Source organism: Scleropages formosus, chromosome 25 (genome assembly GCF_900964775.1).
Source record: "Scleropages formosus chromosome 25, fSclFor1.1, whole genome shotgun sequence".
NCBI classification, from domain to species: Eukaryota; Metazoa; Chordata; class Actinopteri; order Osteoglossiformes; family Osteoglossidae; genus Scleropages; species Scleropages formosus.
This window is the reverse complement of record NC_041830.1, coordinates 1,927,092-1,953,756: the sequence shown is the minus strand read 5'-3', so window position 1 is coordinate 1,953,756 and position 26,665 is coordinate 1,927,092. Positions and strand designations below refer to the sequence as shown.

General features: G+C 42.5%; 1 protein-coding gene across 2 annotated transcripts in view; it reads right to left on the bottom strand.

The window, feature by feature from the left end:
- Positions 1–586: 586 nt before the first annotated feature.
- The window catches only part of LOC108928267 (potassium voltage-gated channel subfamily D member 3-like), a 167,995-nt gene continuing 141,916 nt past the window's right edge, over positions 587–26,665 (bottom strand). For both annotated transcript variants that reach the window (XM_018742144.2, XM_029249344.1), the window contains exons 3-7: positions 19,364–19,532; positions 11,392–11,493; positions 7,292–7,384; positions 4,793–5,040; positions 587–1,248 (exon numbers count right to left, since the gene is read on the bottom strand). In XM_018742144.2, the coding sequence (XP_018597660.2) occupies positions 1,059–1,248; positions 4,793–5,040; positions 7,292–7,384; positions 11,392–11,493; positions 19,364–19,532 (802 nt within the window). In that variant the 3' untranslated portion in view covers positions 587–1,058. The remainder of the gene's footprint in view (positions 1,249–4,792; positions 5,041–7,291; positions 7,385–11,391; positions 11,494–19,363; positions 19,533–26,665) is intronic.

Genomic DNA, 26,665 nt, shown 5'->3' with positions numbered 1-26,665 from the left:
CTGTCAACAGCTGTGCACAGGTGACCCCAGCATGAAGTGGGAGTCAGAACACATCCATGTCTCACAGTCTTGTCAAAGGGCTTGTGCTTCAGTTGCTAATGTCTTGTTAATGTTTTTCTGGGCAGTTTCTCGGAATAGTACAACAACATCTCTAGATCTTATGTGATGAAGAGCTGCTTTGAAGGTCTGATCTTGGATTAGAGAAGAGAGTCTGATGAAGTGAAGGATTTCTCTTGAAAACAGAAGAAATACCTTCACTTAAAAAGGACCATGGTTTGTGCTTTTGGAAAGCTTGAAGGTGAGTGTTTTTGGACAACCTAACCCTAATGTGTTCTGACTCAGCCATGACGTCAGGCCCTCAGCCCATTACAGTCGCACGCTGGAGAGTACAGAATACCCCTCTTTAACACGGACTTTATGCACATAGACTCGGGAAAATAAAAACCCACTAACACCTTTGTTACAGACACACCTACCTTGTTTTTCTTTTTTTTAATGATTTCTCTAGAACAAAATAAATAAATACATAAAAAGATTAAGATTCTATGATATACGTTTCATCAAGGTAAATATAGAGACCAAAGAACACAAAACAAAGGAAACCGAAACGAGAAACACTGTCCTTGTCTACTTGCTGCTTCTTGTATATCTCATTTTCTGTTTTTCGTTTGCTCCTTTGTTTCTTTTTGTTTGATGCTTGTTGCTGTTGCTTGAAAACCTCTCCTAGGCAAAGGAAACATAAAGGTGATAGAGCACAGTGACTTCTCTTGTCTAGTCCTTCCCATGGAATGCATGTTTTCATCAGAATTAAGTGCTTCTGGTCTCTCCTTCTCCTTGTCCTGGTCCTTCTCCTACTCCTTCTTCTTCTCTCTGTTTTTCCTGTAGAAGACCAACCTCCTCATAACTGACAGGCTCCGTCAGCCCATCTCCTAGGAAAGGGGGCAGAGGGTGAGCCCCTCCATTCACTGTCCCTGCCTGAACTCTGCTCCAGGGCACCCCCTGCTGGTCCTCCTCATCAGTCTGCGGTGTCAGGTGGTGGTAAGACCCCCCGGGGGGCCTCACAGGGCGGACACCTTGACAACGCTGGAGCCGGCCGTGGTCTGGACGCTGGGGCTGGGGGGGCCATGGCCGTCACCTTCTGGTGTGGTCCCCGGGGGGGTGGGGATGCTGATGATTGCTGTGGTGATCTGACCACTCTTACAGTTCAGGCGCATTGCTTCGTCGGGCATCAAGTTCAGACTGGAACGACTGGAAAAGAGGAGCAGTTTATTGATCAAGGTTTAATGCTGGTTATTTCAAAACAAATTATCCAGGTTAAATAAATACTTATGTTGAATAATTCTGTGATTAGAAATTGTTCAATAATAGATACACTTTTATGCAGCTACTTGTATGATGTATACTGATTCATATAGTGGAATGTGACAAGTTAACTGTTCTGTAGAATCACGTGTCTGCATCCAAATCTCTCCTTCTGTTGATGTAAACGCTTTTTGTCTTGTTCTCTGAGATGTATGTCACTTTGGAGGAAAGCACCTGCTTCATGAATAAATGTAAATATAAACTGTTATGTAAATGCAGATATCCATCTGAAAATCTGGAAAAATAGCATGTTTCATAATTTAATCACTTAAGCAGAACAAACTCAGTGGATAATAGTAAAAAAGGCATAACCTGTGGGTTGTATGTTTCACATATGAAGAATGAAGAACTTAATCCTTTAACAATTCCACTGCGGCCTCCACATTTGGGTTGTTTTTCCTGTGCCTTTCCTGTTCCTTTCCTGTAACATTTCCCGCTCTTTTCCCGTAACCTTTCCCTTTCCTGTAACTTTCTCCGTTCCTATCTCATACCTTTCCTGTAACCTTTCCATTCCTATCCCATACCTTTCCTGTAACCTTTCCTGTATCTCTTCCCGTAACCTTTCCCATAACCTTTCCCATTGATATCCCAAACTTTTCCTGTAACCTTTCCCGTACCTTTGCCGTAACCTTTTCTGTACCCTTTCCTGTTCCTTTCCTGTAACCTTTCCCTTTCCCTTTTCCTTTCCTGTAACCTTTCCCTTTCCCGTAACCTTTCTCGTAACTTTTCCCATTCCTATCCCACAACCTTTCCTGTACCCTTCCCATAACCATTTCCGTAACCTTTCCCATAACCTTTCCCGTAACCTTTTTAGTAACCTTTTCTGTAACCTTTCCTGTACCTTTCCTGTAACCTTTCCTGTAACCTTTCTCATAACCTTTCCGATCTTATCCCGTACCTTTCCTGTACGTTTCCCCTTCCCTTTCCAGCAACCTTTCCCGTTCCCATCTTGTACCTTTCCTGTAACCTTTCCAGTACCTTTCCTGCACCTTTCCCATACCTATCCCGTAATCTTTCCTGTATTTTTCCTGTACCTTTCCTGTACTACCCTCTAGTGGAAACTAGTGAATTTACTCTATATTGTGAGCCGTGTGACATTCTGACACATCCTGACCTTGCTTGTAATAACACAGCAATAACCTTTTCATCCATGTCTTCAAATTATGTCCAAACAGAAACTACCCAGAATGACAAAAATACACACAAGGACAGCTAAGAGAAGTGATTCATTTTAGTCATAATGTGGTAAAGGAACTAGGGTTGTAACACTGAGTAAAGTTCATGAACTGTCAGTGTCAAATCTACTTGTTTTTCTGTTTATTCGTGTGCATTTTTGGTTTATTCTTTCTCTGTTTTAATCCCACTGTCAAGTTAATTGTAATATAATTTTATTATGGAATATTGTTGTTATTTTATTATTACGTAAAGCTAAAAAATTTTAATGTTATGCTCTACCACAACATCTGTGGATTTCATTGGCTATTGTCAGCTGTCAGAGTCACACTCATGGAGAACCATTAACAATGTCAGATTCCTGTTATCTGACTTGTCTGGTAAATTTCATTGGCCATATTTGAAATTTTCCAGGCATTGCAACCAATCAGTGACCAGTGTTACATTTCATCCCGCACCAATTGGCAACCTAGCCCAGTTCATTAATATCCAAGAGGGTGACCTCTGAGGGGAAAAATGGACTTTGAATATGTTAAGAATACATTTTTCATTTTTTTTTTTTCCATGTTGTCTTCCTGTTACGATCTCTCCATCAAATTGGACAACTCACCCATTTTGCCTACCTCCTGGATTAAGAGTCTGGGAGTGATGACTGACTCAAGTCTATCTTTCTCTTAGCACATCGAAGCTACAACCCGCACCTGCAGATACATCCTGCATAATATCCACAGGATCTGTTCATTCCTCACAACAGACTCTACCCAACTACTTGTCCAGGCCATGGTGACATCCTGTCTGGACTACTGCAGCTCTCTCCTGTGTGGCCTTCCTGCTACTGCCATCAAACCTCTACAGCTGATACAGAACGCTGCTGCCTGAGTTGTATTTGACCTGGTTCCAACGTTTCGCTTCTCTTGTTGGAAGCATCGTCAGGGAGCTGTGACATCTTGTAAAGGTTGGATGTGAAGGATGCAGCTACTTGTGTGATGAAAAATGTCGCAGCTTTAATTTAATACTGAATGTAAACTTTGAATACTGTGAGAATACATTTTCCTACTTTTATAGTAAAGCTGACCCTTCTCCCCACCCCACTTTATTCCTTTTCTGCCTTGTGGCACACTACAGCATCTCATTCCAATGATTCCAATGACCAGCAATCTGACTATGTTTTGACTTCCCCATCTGAAGGGTACCTTGGCCCCACATCCACCTACACACTTCAAATATTTATTGTCATCTTTACCTGCCAAAAATGTCACTCTCAGTGTGCATGAACTCCACATCCCCTTTAAAAAATATGGTGCAGTAAGTTGTTGCTGTTCTCCTGTTGTGTAGCTTCTGTGCTATATATTCTCTAACAAAGTAACAAGTACCATTTGTTTTCTAAGTAGGTGGTGAATAGTTACCAACTAGTATCTAACATACAATTCGACAAAGCCAACAGAGTTATACCTTAATTTGGATTTAGAGCATCTCAACTGACTGGCCTTTTTCATTTGGGTATTTTTTGGACAGTGCTTCTTTGTGTCTGAGTTTGTTATTATGGGACAGTTGGTAGTATAACGCTTATGGATAATGACTTGTGGTTCTTGATTCAAATTCTGCTCCTGCCTCTGCTGTTTTACATTTGAACAATGTCTTTACACTGAACTACTTTAGTATAAATACCTTTTTTTGCTATTTCTATCAACCTCTTTTCAGCTGTTGCCCTGTCTAGGATGTGTCTCTTTGGCCCACTTATTCTGGGATGGGCTCTGAACCACTGTTGTCTTGACGAGGACAAGCTTTAAAAGTCAATGAATGTTGTATGGCTTCCACAGCATGTGGTTTTCTACTTTAGACACCACAGTTCTGGGATATTTCAGGCTGAGCACATTTATTGGTCATGGGCTCAGCAGTGATGTAACTTGTTCAAACTTGAACCCGAGATACACAGAAAATAAAGCTGAGCAGCTGAAAGACACTATCAATTTTATGAGTTTAATGCAGAACACCTGTTGATCCAATATTATAATTTACATTTATGTGATGCTTTTCCCCAGAGCAACTTAAAGTGTCTTTTACATTGCTGTGTAATTTCACTGGACAAATTCAGAGTAAATACTTTGCTTAAGAGTATTATAGCTGGAGGAAGGAACTGAACCTGGGACCTCTGAGTCGAAAAGTAACACCTTTAACCCTATTACACCATCTGCTTCCCAGTTAGTGCAGTTAGAAATGCCACTGGAATGCCACACTGGAAGAGGCTCAATCTGACCTTGTGCTGAGGGGTGGCCGGTCACTGCGGTGGATGTGGACAGCGCTGAGCTCCTGTAGGCCATGTGGGGGTCCTGGGGACATGGCAGAGTTGGGTAGGTGGGCGCTCTTCCGTCGGGAACGTCGGGAGCAACAGGTGCCTGTCAAGCCACCTGAGCTGGATAGCGAGGGGCTGCGGGACGTGTAATTTTGCAGTGCCCCCTCTAGGCAGTTCTGCTCGTACAGGTGCTCATCAACAAATTCATGGTTCTGTGGAAGTGGGAAAGAAGGTGGGTGCTGACTGGGTGTCTGGCTGTAGTGGGCCCATAAAGTATTATGCTGCTCTGAAGCCTCACATTCAAATAATTAATGCAATTAGAACAAAAACTTTCAAATAATTTGTACTTGTGATGAAAAAAATACTAAAAAAGTAGATCTGCTACTACTGGAAGATGATTTTCTTGAATTATAGGAGATAACATCTGCAACGGAAAGCAGCTTCCCTCAAAAAGATATCTTAATTATCATGTATTATTATTATTATTTTTATGGAACACTAATTACCACAGCAATTCTTGTAGTTACTGTAATCACTTGTAGTATCATTTGCAAAAAATGAGTAGTAAATCAAATCACGCAAAGTCATTCGTAATGATATTGCCTTTCAAGAGGACTCTATGCTTTTTAATCACTGCAAGTTTTTATAAGGCTTTTATAAGACCTTTTCAACTTTTAGTATTTCTTAAAACTTTTTCTTATTAGGATTCATTACTATTATAACTGATAAAGATTGATCAGATCTCAGCAAGAGCCTTTTGAACTGGCACCAGTATCTGACGACTGACATATACAGGATAAGCCCAGCCACTTGGATACTGTTCATCTTTTGGGGAACTTGATGCCATAGATGTGCATATTTAGAATTGCAGTGTCTGATCTTGTAAAATATTTCTTGTAAGTGACAGCTGACAGCTCATTATCGCAATTTTTGGGTCCCAATGAAATTTTCTTGTAAGCTTGAGTTCGACTAAAAGAAGGCCTCATTATAAGAGGAAAGTCTATACAACTTCCTCAAACTGGGGAGCAGAGTCACAAAACTACTTATATATAAAGTGTGTATACACACACACACACACACACACACAGCACTCTGTTTAATACACAAACAAACCTGGGCAACTATCAGCTCTTATTTAAATGCTGATGATGTTTTGACCCTCCTGTCCCCCTTCCATACATAAAGTGGAGCAGAATGTCTATAGGGGCTGGCTGGCTCTGTGCTGCACACATTGGAACACAGGGGGCTAAGTTTAACAGAGCGAGACACATGATGCTTGTGGGCTTGGCTCAGAGAAGGGGCTCTCATGGGTTTGTATTCATTCTGTGATACAAGCCTGTGGTACCAGGAGCTAATGTCTGACATGGAAATTCTGACCCTCCTGCCTGCTGAGGACAACTAATGTCCCTCATTATGGTCTGCCAGTGTCCTCTGGTGCTCTCTGTAGGTTCACCGTGGCCCACAAATTGAAGCATTAAGCAGGATCCAAATTTTTAACTAGAGCACCATGTACTTATTTTTCTTTAAATTGCGTCTCTGCAGTTGTTGGGGTTTGAACCTTTTTGAAGGAAAGTAAATGCACATCGAGATGTGTGTATTTTTATTACTCTTCAGGTGAGCGTGACCTATAATCTCTCAATTTTCAGTCACATGCGCTGAATAACCTAGTTGTTAACCACTAGTGGAAGAAATTCTGCCAAATGGCTGTAAGAGTTGTACTTGAGACTGTCATGAATCTGAATTAATACTGTGTACAGCTATAACATTAATAATCACTGTGCACTGTACTGTTATGCCAGGATACATTTCCTCCATACACATAAATATGTAGTTTTAAGTATTCTGTGATGGACTGGCACCCTGTCCAGGGTGCACCCCTCCAGCCCTCCATCCTTGAACCCAGTGACTGCAGGATAGCCTCCACACTCCTGCAACCCGGACCAGGACCAGGACAAGCAGTTAATGAAAGTGAGAGAGACATAAATATTTCTGTTTCACGCATTCTTGGTGGGTTGCATTCAAAACAGAACTTTTACTTCTGAATATAACAAGCAAAAGGTTCCTTTTTTATAGGTTTTACAAATTGCAAAAATAACTTGTACCTTTCTGACGAAGATGAGATATTCTCAGCCCCCAAATTAGATGCTGCACTTTAGAAAACATATTTTGTTTGCCATAATATGTTGTTGGTTCATAAGTGATTGTTAATGTAATTACTGTATAAATTATTTGCCCCTTTTACCCTTTATTATATTCAAATTTTTTTAATACTCCAATTAATAAAATATAAATTTAATGCGATAAATTTAAATACACTTACAATGTTTGGGCTTCTTAATTGTAATATGTTTTCAGTGTTTATGCCTTTGAAAGTGATATTCTACATTTCTCAGAATGCGCTACTTCACTGAGGCCCGTACAGTTCTGCTGGAGAGTGAAGGAGAAGTGCAAGGGTAGACGTACCGTGGTCTTTTCCAGGCAGTGCAGTAGGTGGTGGTGTTGGCTTTCCAGCAGTGATGTGGTTTTGTTGTGATGGCGCTCATCTTCAGTGGAGCCCTACAGTGGTCACACACAGACACACACACACACACACACACACACACACACACACACACACACACACACACACAGAGTTAGGGAACACAACCAACGCTTGGAGCAAAGAATAGCACAGGTGGAGGAGTGTGAGTCCCATCGGGTCCAGTACCTGTATGAAAGGTTTCACTTGTTAAGAAGTTGCTTCTCTTTCATCAGAGGAAAATGATAAGAAAAGAGTGAAATATACATACAGTGGTGTGAAAAAGTAGACGTGTGAAAAGGTTTGTCTTTTTTTAAACCTTTTTGGACAAAAGGATATTTGATTGTTATTTCAACAATACTGATACATGACAGTAATCTAGTAAAAAAAAAAAAACATTTAAAAATTACTTTTTGTTCTCAGTTGTACAGCTTAATTCAATGGAAATAGCGAAAAAAATGATATCACCCCCCTATCCTCTATCATTGTATCAGAAGAGAATGAGGCAGCTGGTACATTTACATTTACATTTATTCATTTAGCAGACGCTTTTCTCCAAAGTGACACACATCTCATAGCGAACATGGTCGCATAGCAGTTAGGGCTGCTGCCTTCAGACCTGAAATTCAGTAACTGGAATCCCACTTCCAGCTGTAATACCTTTGAGCAAGATACCCTAAATTAGTCTAGTAAGATTTCTCACCTGGGTAAATAGGTGACGTACACCAAAACAGGTGCAAGTGATTAGAACATCATTATAGAGTAACCTGGAGGCCACTGCCTAATATAATTCTCAGAAAACAGTTGTCTGGTTTGGTCTTAGCAATTGAGGTGTGTGACTACATCATGCCAAGATCAATATAACTCTCTGAGGCCCTCTGAAGAAAAATTGTTACTAAGAGTCTGGGAAGGAGTTTAAAGCAATTTCTCACAATTTTGTACTCAATCACTCCACTGTCCAAAAGATCATCTACAAATGGGGACAATTTCAGACTACTGGCAGTCTATCCAGGCCAGCTGATCCCACCAAATTCAGCCCAAGAGCTGACTAAAAGATATAGCAGGAAGTCTCCAAGAATCTCACAGGATTTCATGGCCAGCCTTACCTCAATCAATGTCAAAGTGTGTGGTTCAGCTATCTGGAAAAGACTGCACAACTTTGCCGCACATGTGAGGTCTCAAAAAAGAATAGAGATGCACAAGTGAAGACTCCCAAACAACACTTAGGTGAAGATCAGAATGACTGGAACTATGTGCTCTGGGCAGATAAGACAATAGTAGAACTGTTAACTTCAATGCCAGATGTCACAGTTGATGAAATCCAAAAACAATGAACAAAAAAGGACTCATACTACTTGTCACACATGGTAGTAGAACCACTGTGGTGTGGGACAGTTTTCTGCCTCAGGGTCTGGCCAGCTTGCATCATAGAGCCAACTATGAACCCCTCATTGTACCAGAGAGTGCTTGAGGAGAATGTGAGGCCATCTGTCCAAAAGCTGAAGCCGAAGTGAAAGTGAACCTTGTAACAAGACAATGACCAAAAACACTCAAGCAAATTCTCAAAAGAATGGCTCAAATGGAACAAGTGGAGGGCTATGGAATCACCAAGTCATAGCTGAGATTTCATCCCCACTGAAATGCTGGGGGAGGGGGGGGGGACTTGAAACAGGCAGTACATACAAAAAAGCCCTTACCCATCACACAGTTGAAGGACTTCTGTAGGGAGTGGGGACAAATTTGTCCAAGTGTATGAAGGATACTAATAGACAAGAAGGATACTAATAAGAAACACAAATGAAAAGTGATTCCAGCCAACAGGGGCAGCACCAGCTATTGAAACTAGGGCTACTTATTTTTTTTCCACAGCAGACAAAAGCATTTCTGACTTTTTTCAATGATTGTATGGATGTTTGTTACGTTAGATTACCTTTACGTATCCATATTGTTTAAATGAAGATCAAATATCCAAACATGCAAATATGTTGAAAAACACCTTCTATACTTTTTCACAGCACTGTACACATGTCTTTTGTTTTCAGATATTGAGATTAATTCTGCACTTGATGGTTTCTCCATACTTCATTGTAAACATGAGGATGTGTTTGAGTAGATTAAGACATGAGTAAAAGTCCATCATACAGTTCCCTTTATGTTCCTGTAAGATGATGGTATCTGGAATTTTTGGTATTGCCCTTCGAGCAGCTATAGCTATTGGATTTAAATGAAAAACAGAGCACATAAACTGTCATTGAGCAGACACTTTCAGTGAGCCAGCACAGAGAAATGAATCTGGTGCTCTGTGGAGAAACATGTTGCTACCCAGCGCACCGGCACGATGCACTTGTAAAAATAACCCATGAGTCAGTGGCAGGTGGGTGGTTCTCCGTTCTGGGCTCATTGGCGAGAGGATGATCAAAATGGGCTTTCTTTCAAATTGTGGGAACCACTAATTGCACTGTGCTGAGCTTATTGCATATCTTTGTGTCCACCTTGACAATCAAGTCACTTTGCTGTGAAACATTAGAGCTTTATTTGGCTATATGTAAAAATGGCATCTGTTGCCCCTGGCTGGAACTATAGAAAATGCCAAGTAACTGAAATTGCCTATTCTACATAAATAATCTCTTAAGACCATTTTCAGTGCATTTCATATGATGTCAGTCCCCAGTAAATCACTGAAAAATGGCTCTTCTGAAAATAGAAAGAAAGATGATTGACTGATATGGTATCTAAATTCATAGATTTTGCTGCAATCTTTCTATTGGAATGGAGGGCTTATTAACAATGCCGCAGACAAGAAGGGTATTGTGTTTGAGTGCCTGCTAGCTGCCATTGTAAAGGGCTGCCCTTGACTCAGGCACCCTCAGTCCGAACTGAAGCGTGATAATCATACCTAACGACCTGATAATTACAGATATTGTTCTGTAGGACGTCCAAACCTCCAGCCAACGTTGATCAAGGGAATTGTTAAAGAATAACAACTGAGCTCACAGGCCATGGAATAACTTAATTCAGGCTGCCTGATCACTTGCCTTGTCTTTCTTTTTCGGTTTTTAATGCTACTTAGCTATTTGATGGATGTTCCTATTTGGAGTAGATAACAAGGTAAAGAATTAAGTTTTAATTTAGCCTCATTTTTAAAAGACCTGGAAGGCAAAGGTGGCCAGTGTAGTGTAATGAGCAGTTCAATTTGTCATCCTTGCAATGCCAGTACTGCAGAATAAAGGGACAAAAATGGTGTTTACTGATTTATTATACATCACGCGACCTTACGATTCTTTCCGATGAAGAAACAAGTTACTTCAACTGGGTAAGTTTCCATAAACATTTTTGCAACCGAGATCAACTTCTTGCAAGCCAGTTTGGGAGATGGAAAATCTGCATTTTTTTTCTTTGCCTGTTGAAGCTGAGAGCCAGGGCATCTACATTTCTGGGGTGTATTCAAAAATAATCATGCATCTGACCTTTCAAGTCTCTTTTTCTTTTAGCCATTTTTTCATATTTTAGCAGTATGCTGAAGGTTTAATTTTTTTCTTGTTTCCAAAGAACAGAATTAAAGTACCATTATGGGCTGCAATGTCTGCTCAATGGTGTGACTAATTGAGAATTTTCCACAATATTTATTATCTCAAATTCAGTATCCCCCTATATTTTGCATCATCAAGTCTGTAAGTGTCATGCTGAGTCATAATGAGTCTCTTGTTAGACCTTCAAAGGCTTCTAGAAAAGGTGACAGCAAAGTAATCGCACAGGTCTAGGATTTTCTTTCCAAACTCTTGGAGGTCTTCCTGCACTCACTGAAATCTTTCCTCCTCTTTGATAAAACCTGCCTTTTTCATGGAAATGGAGGAGGACAAAGGTTCAGGTTATTTTGGAACCAAGCAGATGAGTAGATGTGTTCCTCATGATGACTCTACTATTGTGATGTTTGTGCTTTCATAGAAGCCTGTGTCACATCATGGATGGAGTGAGACAGAGTGATGCAGAAGAACAGTCACCGAATTGAGCCGGGTGGCGAAGGACAAACGTGCAGAGCACTTACCGTCAGGTCCAGTGCCTCGTTGAGGAGGCCATTGCGCTTACTGTGCAGAAAAGCATTAGAGGTACCTGTCTTCGATATTCGTATTCTGGCCAGTCGGGCTTTCTGGAAAGACAAAAAGTTCAGTTAGACCCAGCTATACAGGTCGTAGAAGCAGAGGCATGAGAAATGTTGTACTCAATAAAGCCGTAGCGAAGTGGTTGAAAATAATAATATTACACAAGATCAAATGCTTGAATTTGTTGGGAGTCAGTTTGTCTGTTAATGTCATACCTGTAATTTATAGATTCTGCAGTTGAGAAATGTAACAGTATACACTGAAAATGATGGTGTTACGCAAGAATTTGGTAAATCAGCTTAAAGTTTTACCTAAAAATCTCCACAACAGACAATTTTATGATTACAGACCATTTCTTTCTCATACTCATTAACTGAATGTTAATTCATTAACTACTCTTTTAATTGCGTGATTGGGGGGTCACTGCTGAAGGCTTGGAGCTACGAAAATTTGCTGGTATGTAAACATTTTTGCTGAGAATCACTGCTTAGATTACAAACCATTCCTTGCTCTCTAGTTTTCCGAACGAATCCCATTTTTGTCATCATAAAAAAAACAACTGTAGTTGTCAGATGAATTTTTCTGAGCACTCTAGTTGCAAGCCATCAAACAATGCAGAGGCCTCCATGTGTGTCTGCAATTTCAGCGTGCTTGGTTTCACTACACCATTGCTCTCAATACACTCTTTTTTCATGCACAATTTCCTTGTCAAGGCAGCTAAATGGGAGCCCAGCGATGGGGTGAGGCCTACAAGGCTATCAGCACGTTCTAGAGAACATAAACCTGCTGAGAGCACGGATCTGCGAGAAGGCGGCACAGTCAGAAAGCATCATACTGCAAAGTGATAAAAATACAATCCAAATCGTGTTTCACACCAACAGAGGTGCTTTGCAGAAGAAGTCAAATGAAGCTCTGATATCACAGTTGGGTTGATTAGTTGGTTGGTTGTTTTTCCAGTGTATTTCAGCACGTATGGTTTTCCAGCTCCTAGCAAACAGCCACATGAGTTTGAATCACTGGTTCATCCACATCACACCAGTTGTACAAGGAGAACCATCTCGCTTGTAGAGAAACAAGCTGTTTGACATCATTAAATATGGCAACTTAAATGGCTCGCATGATCATTTAGCTAATGATGATCGCTTCAGACTGCTTCTCTCATGACAGACCCAGGTACCTCCACAAGCTAACTGGCATAGTGTACTGCGTGGCGGCCGAAGAACCATTACAAAACACATGCAGTGTAACAAACACATGCTGAGCAGCATGGCTGATCTACAGAGGTGTGAGTGTGTGAGAGCACTGTTAGGCTGTGAAGGACCTGCAAAAAGCTGTCACCATGAAAACAATAAAGGACAATTTTTTTTGTGCTCTGGAATGAATACCAGTCACTCCTCTCTTTCTGTGCATGAATCACCTTAAACTGTGGATGGCCTGGCCTGGCTTCCTCTCTCAAACTTAAAATAAGTGTTTGTGGAAACAAAAGGATCTCCAAAGCCAAAGACTAAAATCCATGCATCTTGCCGATAAAACTGCTGCAGTAGAGCTGGTATGTCTTGCTTTGAATCCCAGCATTTCCACAGCTCCACAGCTACTGGTTCTACAGATGTCCAAATCCTAAGATCTCCCTTTCTGCAGCAGACTAGGTTTTATTGCCTGCCAAGTCCATGTATTTGCTGCAGTATATTTTGTTATTGCTCATGTATCCCACCCATAGGACTGGATGTACTGTTCCTTCTCCTGAAGCACAGCTATGAGCTAAACTTTCAAATATAGTCTGAGAAACAATGAATTCAAACTGTTGAGCAGTTTTCTATTTTAAGGGATGAGTGATAACATCTCCTGGAAACTTGTATTCACTTGCTGTGTAACTCAACCTGAAACCACTTCTCATCTTTGGGATGACCATGTTGTACATTTTGACCCCATGTTTTGTAATACTCAAGTGAGAGAGACGATAAAAAGTTGGGTAAAGGACTATTTGTAAGCCCTTTCGATTTTCCAGAAGGACCTTTTCATAACTCTTGCTTTATGTCCACCAGTCTTCAAAAACACATTCCATGTTAACGTCAGCAAGTGTGGAACAGATTTACTGTGAAGGGAAGGACCTAACATTAGATTCACACCTTCAGCCCAGAGCAGTTCTTGTCTAGGAGAGCATAGGAGTGGCAGGTGCTTTAGTAGCTAAAAACGTGTAATTTTAAGTTTCCAAGTAATTTATTGACAGATTTTGTGGTCAGGTCAAGTCATAGCCCTTATGAACATTGTGCCTCATCTCTGAAAATATGTTTTTTTTTTTTTTTGCTTGAGATTTTAGGTTATGTAAGATGCCTCGTTTAAAAGCATCTGTAAAAGTGAATGATGTTTTTCCAGCTTTCCAGTGGCTGCAGAGCATTATAAATGGAAATATTCTCCTAATCAAGCCATCTGTTTGACTAAAGTACTGAAATCTACAAGGCGCTTAGGCACTAAGCGAGCAAGTCAGCCCAAGGATTGCGATGGGAATTGGAGGAGATTATTGATGCAAAATGTGATGCCATACAGAGAGTCCAAGCTCAGCACCTCAGTCCTTGAAAGCCCCACTTCCCCAACCCCCATTAACAAATGGAATACATGACTCTGATGATGACCTTGCAGTTTTATCGGGATGAAACAAGCTTTCCCCCACTCGAAGGTGACATTGGCCTGTGTGATGTGTCTAGGTGTCTAGAACCAGCAGACACCTTGGAATGGTGGGAAGGCCTTCATTATGCTGATCAGATTAAAATGACTTGGACTGGTCAGGTGAAGGTCCTCTTGATGAACCACCTTTTTTTGGCAACGCTGTGTTTGTCCATTGCTTTTTGCCTTTCATTTCACACAGATCTCCTGTCCACAGTGAATATCGGACAATGGTTTTAGTGTAATAAGGGAGTGCAGTGGCGCAGTGGGTTGGATCACAGTCCTGCTTTCCGGTGGGTCTGGGGTTCGAGTCCTGCTTGGGGTGCCTTGTGACGGACTGGTGTCCTGTTCTGGGTGTGTCCCCTCCCCCTCTGGCCTTATGCCCTGTGTTACCGGGTAGGTTCCGTGACCCTGTATGGGACAAGTGGTTCTGAAAGTGTGTGTGTGTGGTTTTAGTGTAAACTGGAAGATGGTTATTCAATCAACAGGACTGATATTTTCTTCATATGCTAACTTGAACATTTCATTTGCCACATGGACAGACCATTTAATTCATTATTGTTTCCATTGTTGAAACGTGCTTCACCCCAGACACTTTTCCTTGTACGGGGTTAGCTATTTATTCTAAGTGACCCACTGTGTTAAGCTGCTCACAGGAACCTACCCTTTTATGCAAGTGTAATTTTCACTGTATCAATTCAAGGTAAGTACCTCAGTCAAGGGAAGTACAACGGGTAATGCAACAGGAAGCAGGATCTGAACCTAAGGTGTGAGGCAGTGGCAATAACTGCTGTGCTACCTGCAGACCCCCAGCAGGTAGGTTTTAGATAATACTGCTGCAGCCTGTAGTCACAGTTATCCATGAGTAATATATCATGGAGGCCATCACATCTTTTAAGTAGAATATAACACAATTCAGTATAATACAATAAAACAATATAATAGAATAACACAATTCACAGTGAAATTATGTGTGTGATTTTTATTGCAAAAGTTATTGATGAAAAACATGTTTATTAATGCACAAAAAGCTAAGTTCCAGGGCAACATCTCTCCCGAGTCAAGTTACGGGGAGCGGGACGTGCTGCTCAGGTCCTCCTCGTGTTCTCTCTGTCCCGATTACCACTCACTATGGGTACAGTAAGGTGACCCATGCTGCCTGCACAGGTAGGATATGACTGTGGTAGGACAAAACGGACAAGTACTGAGTCCACATCCACTTATTACATATGTGACAAGAGGTGGAGGATGCTGTCACTTGTCACGGATATGGCAGAATTCCCTTGACAGGTTGTAGACACTGGACACCCAGTTCAATATTAGTCTATTTCTGTGTTTGGTACTTGGGGAACATTGCCATATCTTATCCAGTTAACAACAGCTCAGGAGGCTATACTGATATTTGATCTGTCGAGTTTATAACCAGGGCTGCCACTGTTTCCAGTTAAGAAGTGCGTGCTATCATGAGATAAAGTGACGGGAGGACTTACTATGGACTGACCTTTCAGTGACTCTCCCCACATCCATTCTGTACAACACATATAAACACAGCAGCTGGGGGGAGAGGTGTCTAACTTCTCCATGAGGGAGCTCTTTGCGGACCAAATGGCTTTTTTTTGCTGTTGTTTGGCGCATGAACAAAGAAGGATAACATCTGAAGTTTTATGAAGCAAGGACCCCCAGATGGCCCTTTAATTGCAGCAGAAGCCTGGAGTGCCTCCCTATCGTAACAGAATCAAGACGGATGGGGGTGAGCACGCAGCATCGGACAATTTGGGACACGTCCGCTATGTATTGGTGCCGCTGACAAACATACGGACGAGGAGAAGACGAGCACCATTGCACTTATTCTGGGAGTGTTTCTGCAGATTAATAACATGCAGGGGACCCATGGTGCTGATGAGGGAGATTATTAATCAGCGGGCATTTCATCTCTGCAAGGGTAGAGGCAGCACAAGGACACTTCCTTAACTTTCTCAACTTTTTTAAAATCAAAACTTGGCAAAAGGGCACAGACAATAGAAAATTACATTGCTGACGGCATTTATAACTGATGATATACACTGGTATATTGTAATATCTTCACAATAAGCTTTAAAATGGTCAGCATGGTAATTCATTCGTTCTCTCTAACTACTTGATCATTTCTGGGCTGTGGTGGGGAGGACCCTATCCTGAAGACAGATGGCAGCATGTAGGGTGAGCAATGTATGGAATGCCAATGCATCTCAGGGCAACCACACACTTTTTCACTGACACTCATTCACTAAACACACTACAGCCAATATAGAGAACATGTGTCTGGGCTGTGGGAGGAAACCCATGCAAACATGTGGAGAACATATATACAGACTGAACTGGGTTTGTAACCACATCCCAACTGATTACCCAGCTGCTGAGAAACAGCAGTGCTACCCACTGCACCACTGTGCCACCTTCTGCATAATAATTGCCTAAAATGAAAAAACATAAACATCTGAAAGCCATATCATTTCACACAAATTTTTAAATGTTTTTACCAGCTTGTTATAAAGAATAACGCAGAAGTAATAAAAAGGTGTTTTAATAATGTTGCATTTAATATTACTGTTAAAATCGGGCTGGTGAACAACTCTTTGTGAATAAACAGTAAAAGGGCTGGAAAGGACCACCAGGTAGGGTAAATGGGCCTCTTTGGTTTGTTAAGCACAGCACTTCCACACAATCTTTTCCACCCTAGGCTCAACCCTGACTTCTGCTCATGTTCCACAAGCATTATTACATAATGACACGATTCAGAAGATGCTTTGATCTAGCATGGCTTGCACAGCTTACAGTTGCATTACACAGCTGTTTTTTCAGCTGGGTAATTTTCGTGAGGAAGTTCACATTTAGCGCTTTGCTCAAGCGTAAAACAGCCCTCTTGCTGTGCTAACCTTCCACAGGCATCAGCAGGCAAAGTGTGTTTTACAGCAATGCACCCAAGATCTTCCATCATTACAGCAATTACTCTCCTCACTAGGATGCCCAAACAAAACTGCACCAAGGGTGGGAAACGTGCAGCAATTCACCTTCAAACTGGAATAATTCTCGCTCCTTTTGTATGCTTGTGCGCCAGGCCAAGGCCCAAAAAAGAGGAAATGAGCCCAGAGATGGCCATTCAGCACTTGATGAAATTATTTTAAAGTGGTAAATACGGGTCATGCTTTCATTTATTCTTAGTTTCACAAATTTTGCATTTAATGCCATCATACCCTAAAAAGACCTTCTATACATGCCTGTGAGAATCTGTGTAACCTGTTTCAAATCATGTTACACATTCAAGCGATGTCCTGTGACAAATACCTACTCATACCTAAATGACACATTTTGGTATCTACACTTAAGGAGCATCAATAGGGGAGATGAGCCTAGCATTCGTTGCCTGTAGAGAAACCTTCACCAGACATGCACTAGAAGACAAACATACACAAAATGCTGACAGGTTCAGATTTTAAATCCTTAAATTGAAGTGTCTTCATAAATTAAATAAATTTGTAAATACACTACGCAGTTGACCATGATACAGTATCCTGTGCTTTATTGTTGTGACTGCACTCAGGTGTGACTGAACAAGGCCACAGGTGACCTCTTCCTGTTGTCTGCTGAACCTCTGACAGGGCAGGCTATTCATGGAAACAGGTGGGCCTTTCTCCTGGCTCTTGCTCTCTCTTTCCCTCTTCCTCCCTCGTGCGGAAGGGTTGGGTCCACTGGGCCAGGGCTGCTCCTAGTCCATGGGGCTCAGGTTCTGTTAATTACCATTTGGGTCGCTGAACTGCGGGGCCCTCCTGGGGCCGACCTTCTTCTTGCTGTGCTGTCTCACCACACCTTGCGCCCTGCTAGTGTTTTTTTCTACTAGCTGTAGTGACTTGTTGATGACTGACAGCCACATCATCTTTTTCTCCTTCCTGTTCATCTTTTGCCTAAGCCACACACTCAGTTCCGTAGACAAACAAAAAGCATGGCTTATCAGCCACCTTCAACGCATCTGTTAAATAGATCTTAGTTCTTTCTGTCTACGAAATGATTTTAGTCTTTGAATGAATTGCTAGAGCCATTCACAGAAGCTGATAAATTTAATGATTTTTTAAAACTGATGTAACAGAGCTTAACTAATCATGAACTACTGCCAGTGGCTAATTTTGGAGATGGGAAAAGGATGGAAGACTGATGGCTTCAGAGCTAATCATAAGAAAATTTATTTGGATGTGTGCAAATTCACTTTTGTATGTGTGAATAATTTAGTCTTTGAGACACTTTCCTGCCAGCACCTCATGTTTGCCTGTAAAAACCAAGTAATTATGTTTTATACCCAGAAGAGAACTTAGATTAATCAAATAAGTGCTGGAGTCTAAAAGGAAGCTCAGCACCTTAAAACCCTCATATGAACCCTGGAGTGATTGTAGAAGTTATTGGAGACTTTCCTGTTTGGGAGCAGTAAGAGTGAAAGACTCACAATTTTGCTGCCTGTAAGCAGGTTGCCCTTGGACATAAGAAATAATGAAAATGAAATCTATTCTGCACCTCTCTTTCTTGTGGTCTATTGTACCTGCTTTATAGTTCACTTGATATTCTAGCCATTTCAGTACAAAATAAGGCAAAGGAAGGCAAGGATGTAGATATAGCAGGTACTGTAGTGGTTAGAGCTGTTGCCTTTGGATCCACAGTTTACAGGTTTGAATCCTAAATCCAGTTACACTACCCTCTTTTACTTATTGTAAATATCTCCAGTAACATTACCTACCCATATAAAAGGGTAAGTAATGGGTAGGCAGCTCATGTAGTAAGTTACTCTGGAGAAAAGTATCAGATAAATATCAATACTGTATATTCCCTCAGAGTGAGAACACTTCCACTCTGTCTAACTAAATAAAACAGATGGAGAGAATTATTTGGCAAAGTGGAACAGCTTTATGGCTGGCAGGAAGATGAAACTTTGCAAGACTGCAGTGGATCACCATCCTGTCATGATCTTCTATTCCCAAGGGCACTAACTATGGCCACTGATTCATTCACAGCTAGAAGATCAAACTTTTGATACATAAGAAGGAGTGTGCTGAAGGAAACCAACTCAGATGCACAAAAAGCATGACCTTGTCACCACATATTAAGGCCATAAATAAGAACCAAGGAATTCTTTGAGGCTCCAGCATCCATTGCATCCACCTCTAGTGTAGTTTGGCCCCAGGTGGGGCACTGTGTGCCATGACAGCTGACCGAGTAGGAGAGTGCATTCACCTGAACCTTCTGTGCCCGTCGCTTGTCTGCTCTCTGGTTTTGGTGATAAATTCGGCTAAAGTTGGAAACGATGACTGGAACGGGCAGGGCTATTACCAATACCCCGCTTAGTGAGCAGATGGAGCCGAAGATCTTCCCTGCAATTGTCTTGGGCACCATATCCCCGTAGCTGGAGAGAGATGGAAAGAAAGAATGAAAGAGTTAGAGGAAGGGGAAAAAGATGATGTGGCTGCCAGTCATCAACAAGTGTTTTTCTCAGGAACAGCCCAAAATTGTCACCCTTCCACCACTATGGTTCATGGCTGCCATGAGGTTCTTGTGGTGATATGCACTATTTGTCTTTGCCCGCACAGTGTGAGCTGCTTTAGGGTCAAAATGCTCCATTTTGCTCTTGTTTGTCCAGAGAATGACATTCAAGAAATCCTGAGGTTCATTTAAGTGCGACTTTGCAAACCTAAAGCAATATTTGTTTTTGGATAAAAAATTTTTCTCCTCAGTACCGTTCCATGAATGGCATAGTTGTTCAGCCTTTTCCTACTCTTGATGCCTGGATGGGCTTTTTTGCAGTTTCTCTGAGTATCATACAGTCTGATCTTGAATGAATTTGTTTTGAATGCTCACTCCTAGATAAACTAAAAACTGTTGTGACTGTGCTCCATTTGTTGTTTTTCTTTTAAATCACTGGGGAATGAGGGATCCCATATTGTCTGGGAATGACTTTATAACCCTTCCCAGACTTATAAGGACCAACATTGTTTTTCTGAGATTGTGCAATGCAAGGCAATACAATTTTTTCTTATACAGCCCTCTATTCTGAAGGCAGACTTGAAGCATTGCCACAGATTATTAATAACACAATGACAAACTGAAAACAAATAACTGACCAACACATGTCACACTTATTTGTAAGATTAGAAAAAAGAATAACTACATCAAAAAATATATGGAACAAAGTCAACACCAATATGTCATAAAGACAGGTGTTTTGGCTTCTGCAGGCTGCCATTCTATGCTGAATAAATGCAGAAATGTAAGTAAATGCATAAAAAAATCTGTTATATAAGATAAGATGTATCTACTGTTGGGACTTGATGAGGACTAGATGGGTGTTAATTATATCATAATACATGGAGAATGATAGGGACCAAGTCCCCCCAGTGTGCTTGTTAGCCTAATGTGTCACCCGAATATTTGTGTAAAACTCATTGAGTACTATTTAAAATATTGTTTGTCCCCACAATAAATGTTAAGTTGTGATGTCACTTCCCTAAAATGTGAAATTGGGGGGTGAGTTGGCTTCTCTACTTATAAACACGACTAGGACTGGAAGTCTGTTCATAACTGTTTGTTTATAACTCCAAAGGCACTTCTGCAATCAAAAATAAAAATAAAACAAATCAAAATAGCTTAGAGCTGCATTAAAATCATATTAAATCGACTAACTCCACAAACTCCTATTCAATACTGATTGTAGACGAGTTCATTCTATAAATACTGTATGTGCAACGTTCTTCATCTTGTTATTCATCGCTAAAATTTGTGACCATCTATCCTCCTCTTCAAGCACCACGGGAGGGGCTTGAACACAGAGGTCTTACAATTCTGTTCTGTTTTGGAGCATTTTGTTACCATCCTGTTGATTTCGCCCCACCAAAAACAGAAATTTCAGAAAAAAGGCAAGTGTATAAAATTAAATTAGAATAAATAGACTCGAAAATATGGATACCTTCCAAAATATGTAACAACCATTCAGAGAGCCAATACATGGTTTTCTCACAACGGTATTCCACAGACAGCACTGAAAACTTGTGTTATGGTTCCATTACAGTGCAATTCCTTCAGTTTGGTATTTGCATTTCTGCTACAAGTTATTTGTGAGGAGGGAGAAATCACTGCAGCAGTAACTGCTGGTCTGAGTGACATAAGAAGTATGAAACAGACCCAAAATGCATACAAGCAGCAGAAGTATAGTCATCTGAAAGAAGAACAAAAGTGGAATCAAGGTGGGTGTCCTCTTCAAACAAAATCTGAGTGCTGCATATTTTTGATTAAGAATCCTGAATGTACTGGACAAATCTCTATAAATACGAAATAGGAAGAACTGAGAGTAATAGAGAAAAAAGAGGAAAAAAAATAGAAGTGTGTAACAAACTAATTAATGTGCAGATCATTATGTTCTGTAGAAGTTGGGGTCTTTTACAGTTACACTGCAGTGCCTCTTGTCATCCTGTGGCACTTTGAAAGGTCCTAGGCAACTGCAATAACCCTTGTTCAGTTGGGCTGCTTTTCCCAGCAGTTGTCATTCCTGTGTTCTACCATTGCTTATAACAAGTTCTCCGTAAACCCCATGAACCCCATCTACAAGACACCAAGAGAAAAGCAGTTCTATCATCTCTCACCAATATTTGTTACTTTTTTATTTATGATACCTCAAGAGTTCCAACACATCCATCCCATGCAAAGGCTTGTCATAACTGTAAAATTAAATCCCTCACTTCTGAACTCTTCCAACTTAGTTCTATAGATTCAGCTCCTTCATATTTATCTCCATAATCAGAATCAGAATCAGATTTATTTGGACATATATGCACACACATACAAGGAATTCCCAGTGGTTCCCAATGGCTCATAGTGTAGACAAAAATAAAACACAACATAAATATACACAAGGGGGGGGTGCACAGTGGCACAGTGGGCTTGGCTGGGTCCTGCTCTCTGGTGGGTCTGAGGTTCGAGTCCTGCTTGGGGTGCCTCGTTATGGACTGATGGACTGGCATCCCGCCCTGGGAGTGTTAGGCTTCCGTTTGCTGTGACCTCGCTTGGGACAAGTGGTTTCAGCCAGTGTGTGTACATATACATATAAACATATTTATGTACATACAACATCTGCAAAGATGCACTGACAGTGCCAGAGAATAAGATAATAAGAGAAAATAATGAGGGAAAAAGTATTGCACAGACTAACAACAATCAACTGTTCATGGACAGAACAGTGTGGGGAAAGAAACTGTTTTTGTATCTCATTGTTTTGGCGCACAGTGATATGCATATTGTTTTACACGATTTTTACCAGTCTACAAAGAAATGTACATTTTAGCTTTATTTCATGAATGCTTGACAACCAGAATGTTGTTCCTTTTAAGAACCAAGATATAGGACTGGAAGTATATATTCCAGTAGCCTGATAAATATTGCTTCAATTCTAGTTTTGCAAGTAGTGACAGGAAAAATGTCGCACAAATCTCAGCAATGAAACTGTAATATGATATTCCATATGAAAAAGCATTATGGGATTTACAGAGTCACACAACACATACGGGGGATTTCAGAAGCTCATTGATGTCGATGCTATTGAGCTATGCTCTCTAGTTTCACAAAGAAGGCACAAATAGGGCTCAACTAGCTGAAGAATGTAATTCATTAATTAAATAGTTCATTGACTGAATAAAGCAATACATTAAATTAATTGCTTCACAAAGTTTGAGAGTGCTTCTGTATAATTAAACCTGTCAAAATTGTACTTTCAAACAGCGAAAACACAAGAAAGAGCTGCACAAGAAACACAAGAAATAACTGTTTAGGTGGTAAAGTCAAACACACACACACACACACACACACACACACACACACACACACACACACACACACACACCGTCTGAAACCGCTTGTCCCATACGGGGTCGCAGGGAGCCGGAGCCCAACCCGATGACACAGGGCGTAAGGCTGGAGGGGGAGGGGACACACCCAGGACGGGACACCAGTTCGTCGCAAGGCACCCCAAGCGGGACTCAAATCCCAGACCCACTGGAGAGCAGGACCTGGTCCAACCCACTGCGCCACTGCATCTCCCACGGTAAAATCACAAAAGTTGCAAAATTACTGTGATAAATGGTGGCACTGCCAAGTATTAAAACATGAGATTAGGATATGAATTCAAGGTGCATCTTTCAGTTTTGAATGTTTTTTGTATCTGAAATCAGTTTATTGCAGTGACTGGCTTGTCCCACTTGTGAAACGTCAGTGCTGGTCTGTGTTAATATGCAGCTGCCACTTCATCATGGGGCATTTGTGACGTGGTGCAGTCATCGTCATTCTTATTCATGGGTGTTGCGGCAAATGTGCATAGTAGCCCCTTAGTCATTTCATGATGTCCTTTTTCTTGAGTTAATCCAGCTTCTGGACTTGCATTTGCGAAACCTTAATCCTCTTAGACTGAAAGTGCAGTTTTGTTTGGTTTTAATGCTATATACATTTTAATTATCTCCTTTTTGAAATGGGATGAGGAAGGCAATGTACTCAGATACCAACAAAATAGTCTTTGCTTTGAATGCTATTTAAGATAAAGTGGCTTAAAGAACTTTCGCATTTACACTTTATAAGACTATAGAAGTACTTTTTTGGTAAAGCTGTTAAAGAGGGACATTGGACTAGAAAGGTTCTGCACCCAAAATTCTTTTTAGGTTAAGCAAGTCTTCATAATTATCCCTAAAATACACCCTATCTAGTATTTCTGTTTTTTCCAGAGCTCTATATGCCATAATGATGATTACTGTTATTATTATCATTAATGATCAAAAACAATTTCTGTTGACATTATCATCATCTTATGCACCATTCTATATACTGTATATTAGTTTAAATATAATGGGGTTACCCGTTTTCATGGTTGCGCTTAACAAGGACGGACTCAAGTGCAGAATTATCATACACCGATGTTTAATGAAGCCAAATCAGAATCCAAAAAGCAAAGTCGAGGGACAGGCGTGGGTCAGGCGATCAGCAAACGTAGTACAAAAGGCTAGGCAAAGAACATGGTCGGGAATACACAGGCAAAGGTCGATGTCGGAGTAGGTTCACTGAAGAACGGCTCGAAGGGAAACAAAGGAGGCAAAACAAGGTTCGCAATCTGGGCTTCCTCGGCTTCCCTCTTTATTGCCGTTCCCATTAGGAAATGGCAGGTGTCGCCGATGTGCCGGTTGCAGGGGACGTGATAGTACCCCCCCCTCCATGGGTGGCCCCGGACGCCCTGGGCCAAGAAGGAGGGCGCCCCCGGGGGCGTGGGGCCGGGAACTCTGGATAGTCCCTGTGGAAGGCAGCAATCAGGTTGGGGTCCAGGATGTCTGAAGCGGCTACCCAGGAACGTTCCTCCGGGCCGTACCCCTCCCAGTCCACCAGATATTGCAACCGACCTCTCCGTCGGCGAGAGTCCAGCAGGGCCCGGACCGTGTAGATATCGTCCCCTGCGAGGGGTAGCGCAGGTGGTGGTGTGGCGTCTACTGGTGGCTGATGCAAGGACACTCCTACCGGTTTCAGGAGGGAGACATGGAACATAGGGTGCACTCGGAGGTCAGGAGGCAACTGAAGGCGGTGAGTAACCGGTGTGACGCGATGCACTATCTTGAAGGGGACGATGTAGCGGGCCCCGAGTTTCTTTGAGGGGACCTTCAGGTTAAGGTCTCGGGTGGAGAGCCAAACTCTTTGCCTGGGCATGAACGAAAGGGTACGCCGGTGCCGGTCCGCCTGACGTTTGTGGCGTTCTGCACTGCGGAGCAGGTGGGACCAGACCATCCTCCAGACGCGGGCGCTCTCGTTGTGCCACGTTTCCACGGCCTGAACAGGACACGGAGAGGTCTCTCTAGGGAACAGGAAAGGTTGGTAGCCTAACACACACTGGAAGGGCGACATACCTGTGGATGTATGCGGTGCGGAGTTGTGGGCATACTCTGCCCAGGCCCGGTAGCGAGTCCTTTGGTGCGGTCTTTGGGAACAGTAGGCTCGGAGAAACCTTGATACATCCTGCTGTAGGCGTTCTGCTTGGCCGTTGGCCTGCGGGTGGTATCCGGATGTAAGGCTGACCGTTACTCTGAGCCGGCCCCAAAAGGCCTTCCACACCCAAGAGGTGAACTGGGGCCCCCAATCTGAAACAATGTCTTCGGGGAGTCCGTATAGTTTAAAGACTTGTTCGAAGAGGATCTCCGATACCTCGAGAGCTGTAGGCAGCTTCGGAAGGGGCACCAGTCTACAGGCCTTGGAGAAACGATCTATGACAGAGAGGATCACGGTCTTACCCTCGGAGACCGGTAGGTCCACTAGGAAGTCCAGCGCCACATGGGTCCAGGGTCAGGTTGGCGTAGGCAAGGGTTGTAGGAGACCAGTTGCCTTTTCGGGTCCGGTCCTGGTTTGAGCACAGGTGGTGCAGGCCTGGACGAAGTCCCTGACATGATCGGACATCGAAGGCCACCAGAACCGTCCTTGTACCAGGGAGAGGGTACGTCGGATCCCGGGATGCCCTGCCTCCGGAGCCTCATAGGCCCATTTCATCACTGCTGTGCGGAAGGAAATGGGCACGTAAACACGGCCTGCTGGTTTCCCGGGCGGTTCTGGCTCGCTGTCCTGGGCTTCTTGGATGTCCTCGAGGAGTTGCCAGTGGACTGGACCCACCACACATCCCTGAGGTAGGATCCCCTCTGGGTTGGTGGGCATCGGTTCTGGGTCATGAATCCGTGATAAAGCATTGGCTTTCCTATTCTTGGTACCTGGTCGATAGGAGACAGTGAAGTGAAAACGGGTGAAAAACAGGGCCCATCGGGTCTGTCGGGAGTTCAACCTTTTTGCGGTCTCAAGGTATTCAAGGTTTCGGTGGTCCGTGAGTACCACAAAGGGATGGACAGCACCCTCCAGCCAGTGACGCCACTCCTCAAGTGCGAGCTTGATAGCAAGGAGTTCAGGGTTCCAAATGTCATAATTACGTTCGGCGGGGGTCATCTTCTTGGAGAAGAAGGCACAGGGGTACAGCTTCAGAGGGTCCCCTTGCCTCTGGGACAGGACTGCACCCACCCCTATCGAGGAGGCGTCGACCTCCACCACAAACGGCAAGGAAGGGTCTGGCTGTTTCAGCACTGGGGCGGAGGTGAACCGTTTCTTTAAATCCTGGAAAGCCTTCTCCGCCTCCGCCCCCCAAGGGAGTCTTCAGTCCTTGCTAGCCGTTAGTACAGTAAGGGGTGCGGCTACTGTACTAAAATTTCGTATGAAGCGATGATAGAAATTGGCAAACCCAAGGAAGCGCTGGAGCGCCCTTACCGTGGTGGGTCGAGGCCAGGAGGTCACCGCATCCACCTTCCTGGGGTCCATAGAGACTCCCTCCTGGCTCAGGACGTAGCCCAGGAAGGAGACCTGGCGTTGGTGGAACTCGCATTTCTCTGCCTTGACATACAGTTGATGTTGTAGGAGCTGCCTGAGGACCGCCCGGACCTACTGGATATGCTGCTCTCGGGTCCTTGAGTAGATCAGTATATCGTCAAG